General features: G+C 35.0%; 1 protein-coding gene across 1 annotated transcript in view; it reads left to right on the forward strand.

The window, feature by feature from the left end:
• Positions 1 to 5,433, forward strand: part of SLC30A9 (solute carrier family 30 member 9) — a 74,573-nt gene that overhangs the window by 26,762 nt on the left and 42,378 nt on the right. Inside the window, exon 6 of the mRNA XM_011362820.2 lies at positions 4,118 to 4,176. Within this exon, the coding sequence (XP_011361122.1) occupies positions 4,118 to 4,176 (59 nt within the window). The remainder of the gene's footprint in view (positions 1 to 4,117; positions 4,177 to 5,433) is intronic.

Here is a 5,433-nt window from a genome sequence, read left to right on the forward strand (position 1 = left end):
TCTCTGGGTGGAGCGACCTCTGTTATCCAGTTTGATGACATCCTGGCTATGGCGGCTCTGTGTCTGCGCACTGGAGCGGGGAGAGTTCAACAGGGAACAATGGATATCTCCAGCACTTCTGTACTATATAGAGTGAGCCTCGCCTCGGCCCTCACTCTGACGTTGTCTCCGTGTAAATCCCTGGTGCCCCCTGTGCACAGCCAAATCGGCACTGGTGCTCAGAGCAAAGAGGTCCGTCACTGCAAAAATCTGCTCACGGATGCAGCCCCTTTAAGAGGCGCGGCCGCTGCCTCGATCCCACTTAGCCACTGGAGACTGGGCAGCCCCATGTCCTCGCCCTGTCCTACCTTCTGCCATTGCAGGGTGTTTCTTGGATTTCTCCTTAGTTGTATGGCTTGTTCATCAAGATCCCAGGTGATTTTTCTTTGCTGCTTGCTCCTTGTTTCCGTCACAACTTTGGTTTGGTCACCAGAGGGATGAACAGAGCCTCTATCATCTACACCATTTTTTTCCTCCTCTCTCAGTGGATTTTAATAGTTGTATATGGTCTAAGTATTTCCGAACATTTCTTCACATTTTGTTTTGTTTCCCTACCTTTTAGTAGGGAAATTTCAAATATATTCTGAAGTACAGAGGAAAGTATAATAACCCCTCATGTACCCATCATGCAGCATTATAATTATCAACACATGGCCAGCTTTGTTTCATCTATAGCCCCCTCATTAATCTTCATTCTAATGAGTTACTGTAAAACCAGTCCAGGTATTAGATTATTTTGTCTGTAAATATTTGAGTATATAACTCTACAAGATCAGCTGTTTGTTTTAGTTCGTTCATGTGATGGTTTTTGGAAAAGTTTATTGTCCACTGCCTGTAGTAGACTGTCAGTCTTCATAATCTACTCAGTTGTCTCTTGGTTGAACTTTAATTCTGGCAAAGAACGTGAGTGACCTTCTGATAATTTTTTTGACAAAATCAAAAACATTATGTCTTTTAGCTAATGTAGTCCGAAGGAATAAGGAATATGTTTGAGAATTTTGTAAGGCTAGAATATATAATATTAAGTTATCTGCATATTGAATAAGTGTAGATTTCTTTGCAAAATTCAAGTTCTTTAAATGATTGGTTTAGCATTTTAAAAAGTATGAAGGAGAGTCGGTGAACCCTAGTATGTAAGGGGCCTCACAGAAGAAACCGTTGTTGACTATCTTTATATCTATAGATACACTAGGTACACTAAAGAGAGCTATACTTAAATCCACAGGAGTAAAATATTTATTTTCAATAAATGAAATACACATTGGGGTCAGGGAGCCCCAGAATTTTGGCACAGTGTTTAGTTAATGGCTTCTATTTGGGTTTCTTTTAGGTAATACAAGTGCTAATTTAGATATGATCAAATGTTGGTGGAATAGGGCATATTCCTTTGGAGAATGAGATACTCAGACTATAGTTATGGTTCTGTTATTCTGGGGAACTGATATGGTAATGTGGTAAGATTAAAGTAGAGATAGAGGTGCTAGTGTCTGCAAAAAAATGTGTACATATTTCTTTGACAGCCAGGCTTTATTTAGGAGAATTCTGAATCCTTTAACTATATTTCTAAGTTCTGTGCAGGATCAAGGCTTAAAGGTAACAATATTTCCTTCCCTTGATGAGTTGATAAAATTTCTAAGTGGAAATTGTGAGACAGTTATGGTCAGTAACACTGGAAAAGGGATAGAGAGCATTTCTTGAGAGTATGGGGTTCAGTACCAAGATGGGGAGCAGTGAGATAGGAAGGAAATCAGTGAGAAGGAGAAAAGGGCAGAGAAGACATGCAAGGAAGTAAAGAACAAAGTAGGCAAAGTAGTGGTGCTTAAATCTTCCCATTGTTGGCCAGTGGAAGCACCTCAAGTTGATTGCTAAGTCCTTTTGTCATAACCCTAGTACAATAAAGCATCCTTGCTTTTAGGTACAGTGAGATATTTCAGGTTCATCTTACATATTTCTTGCCATAGACTAGGAATCAGCCATTTCTAAAAGGAGACCCTTTTCTTTTTAGTGGGAAATAAAATTGGGAGACCATACTCTGGGCATTAGGGGTACTAATTTTTAATAGATTGACATATTTTTAATGTCTTTCAGTGGACAGGGCTAGGAAATATTTTTTTTCTTAAGAGAAAATACATAGGTTATTCTGATAAACAACTTTTTTTTTCTTTTTTGGTTTTTGTATCATACTGAAAATCTTATTTCTTAATTCATTAACATAATTAAAATAATTAGATTTTGTCTTATTCTTATGTGTATACTCATACAGAGAGAAATCAGTGTAGTTTCAAAATAACAGTATCAGTGTTATTGCCATCAGGGTGATTTAAGATTTCTTTGCTTTTTTTTTTAATCTTTAATATATATTCCACTAGGTATATATAATCAAATTTTTGTTTTAAAGTCACTTGAAATTTCTCTCTGTGTGGATAAACCATCAAATAGATATAAAATTAGGTTCATTTCTTTCATTTTGCTTTGGATTTTTAGAAATAATTTTGATTTATTTATATTTTATTGTTTTGTAACACATTTACACGATTCCAAAGTCACATTTATGAGACAAAATACTTCAAAGAAATTTAGCTTCCATTCCTGTCCTCTCCATCTTATTCCCTCTCTCTTGCATAGGTAACCATTTAAAAAGTATAAAATAGCATACTTAATGGTTTTAACCCTCCTTTAACCCCCTTTAATAAATAAGACATAGTATATATGCTTTCTGTCTTTTTTTTTTTTTTTACTTGATAGTATGTCCTGGGGAGCATTCTCTAGCAGTAAATAGAGACATTCCTTTGTTCCTTTTATAAAACTGCATTTTGAGGTGGGTTATACCATAGTTTATCAATCATTTCCAGTCTTTTGCTCTTAAAATAATACCATTAAAACTTTGTACGTAAAGAAAATATTTAAAGTAACAAAATTTGAGAAAACAGTAATGGGAAAATATTTCTTCCTGTATTTTTGAACTTCAAGTTAAAAATGAAGAATTGGTTCTTACATCAAGCTTAAATAACTCATATTTTTTAGGTAATTTTGAGGAGAGCATCTTATCAAACTGCCTTTATGCAAATCCAGATTTCTCCCCATTTTTTTTATTGTGGTAAAAAATGTAACATAAAATTCATAATTTTAACAATTTTTAAGTGAACAGTTCAGAATTGTTAAGATAGTCGCACTGTTATGAAACATCTCCAGAAATTTTTCTTTTCCAGAACTTTTTCATGTTATAAAACTAAAATGTTCCCTTTAAACAACTCCTCTTCTCCCCTTCCCCTACCTTCTGGTAACTACTATTCCACTTTTTGTTTCTATGAATTCAGTTACTGTGAATACCTCATATAAATGGACTCGTATAGCATTTGTCTTTTTGACTTATTTCACTTAGCATAATGCCCTCAAGGTTCATCCATTTGACAAGATTTCCTTCCTTTTTAAGTCTGAGTAATATTCCATTGTATTTACCATATTTTGTTTACTCATCTGTCCATAGACATTTTGGTTGCTTTCACTCCCTGGCTATTGTGCATAGTGCTGCTGTGGACATGGGTGTGTAAATATTTTTTTGAGACCCTCCTTTCATTTTTTTGGATATATACCCACAAATGGGATTGCTAGATCACATGATAGCTTTTACTATTTTGAGGAACCTTCATACTGTTTTCCATGGCAGTTGCACCATTTTACAATCCCACTAAGGTTTTCAATTTTTCCTCATCCTCATAAACAGTTATTTTTTTGGGGGGGTGGGGGTGGGGAGGGTGGTAGTCGCCATTCTGATGGGTGTGAGGTGATACCTCATTGTGGTTTTGATTTGCATTTCTCTGATGATTAGTGATATGAGCATCTTTTCATGTGCTTCTTGGCCATTTGTATGTTATCTTTGGGAAAAAGTCTGTTCAGGTCCTTTGCCCATTTTTTTAATCGGATTACAAATCTAGATTTCTTATAATAACCTGATATTTTTGCTGGTAGCTAATAGAGCATATTTAACATAGTCTTAAAGAAAATTATTGTATTAATCTAAAATTTAACAGATAAGACTATGTGTGAGCTAAATGTGTTTTGTAATTCTTTTCTTTAGGGTTATTTAGAAACCAAAAAATATTAAGAGAATATAGAGATTTCCTGGGAAACACCAAGGTAAGTATATCTTTCTGCTAATGTTACGCACCTCTTGCACAGGTGAAATCCTAGTGTGTCAGTTCATTGTGAAATTCTGGCATATCTGTGATCTTAATTCAAGATTTTCTTGAGCACGTTATAATTTACTGAATTATAGTCTATTTACTTCTCTCTGATATTTTTGAAATTTAAATATTGAGATATAAGTTCTCTTTAAATGCAGAACTGTGTTGTAAACCATAAGTACATAGATATAGGTGAGGAGGAAGACTATTTTTTTAGATTTTTAGTAAGATTCAGCAGTCATATCTACCTTTAATTTCCTTTATCCTCTCTCCTACTCATAACCCTGGTTAAACATTTAAACTGCCATTTCTCTGTTTATACCCCACAAGTTCAGCCCTTGGAAGAGAAAATTACACAGCCATTTTGATCTTTATTATAAGAGTATACAAAATCACTGGACACTCAATGTTATTTGACAGTCTGATAAACTTCCATAGTATATTCACTTTCCCATTCTGAGATAGCTGTTGAATATCTTTTCCTTTCTTCCCAAACTTTCTATAACTCCATTCTTTACTCTTCAACTGACAACATTGTTTCATATTTTATTGAAAAAATAAATGTAATCTGTGAAAGTACCTCACTTTCCATTACCAGATTTACTAACTTATCCACATGTGTGCCAGAATACTCTTGTTTTCCTTCCTATTAGAAGGAGATTAATATTGGGACCAGTATAGAAAGTTTGCCTTTATTGTCCCACCTCTTATTCTCTTCTGAATCCTCTTCAGTTGGGCTTTTATACCCACTACAATGAAATGGCTCTTACCAAAGTCACCAACACCAACAAGATGTCAAGTAGTCATTTCCAGAATCAACATTGCATATAAACTTAGCTAGGAGGTATCTCCTTATCAAGAAGTGACTGCCATATCTGGAGATGAGGCTAACTGGGCAAATTGTTTCCTTTCTTCTGAGTTACATTTGATACGTTGCTCTGTTCTTGCAAAATTTAGAAATTGTAAATGATAACAACTCTAGTCATAGTTTATTTGAAATGTTTTTCTTTCCCATTTATTATATTCAGCTTACTAATTTCCGTTTCCTACTTGAGCCCTATCTTTTTGGCACTGTAGTGCTGCAGTGAAGGTGTGGACTCTCTTCAGTGGTAGAGACTTCATATGTCTTATGAGCCAGCATTTTTCACTTCTGTGCTGTGACAGGCACTGCCACTGCATCTTGCTGTGGAATAACTTAGACTGGTGAGAC

This window comes from Pteropus vampyrus, unplaced genomic scaffold (assembly GCF_000151845.1).
Source record: "Pteropus vampyrus isolate Shadow unplaced genomic scaffold, Pvam_2.0 Scaffold79, whole genome shotgun sequence".
Lineage (NCBI taxonomy): Eukaryota > Metazoa > Chordata > Mammalia > Chiroptera > Pteropodidae > Pteropus > Pteropus vampyrus.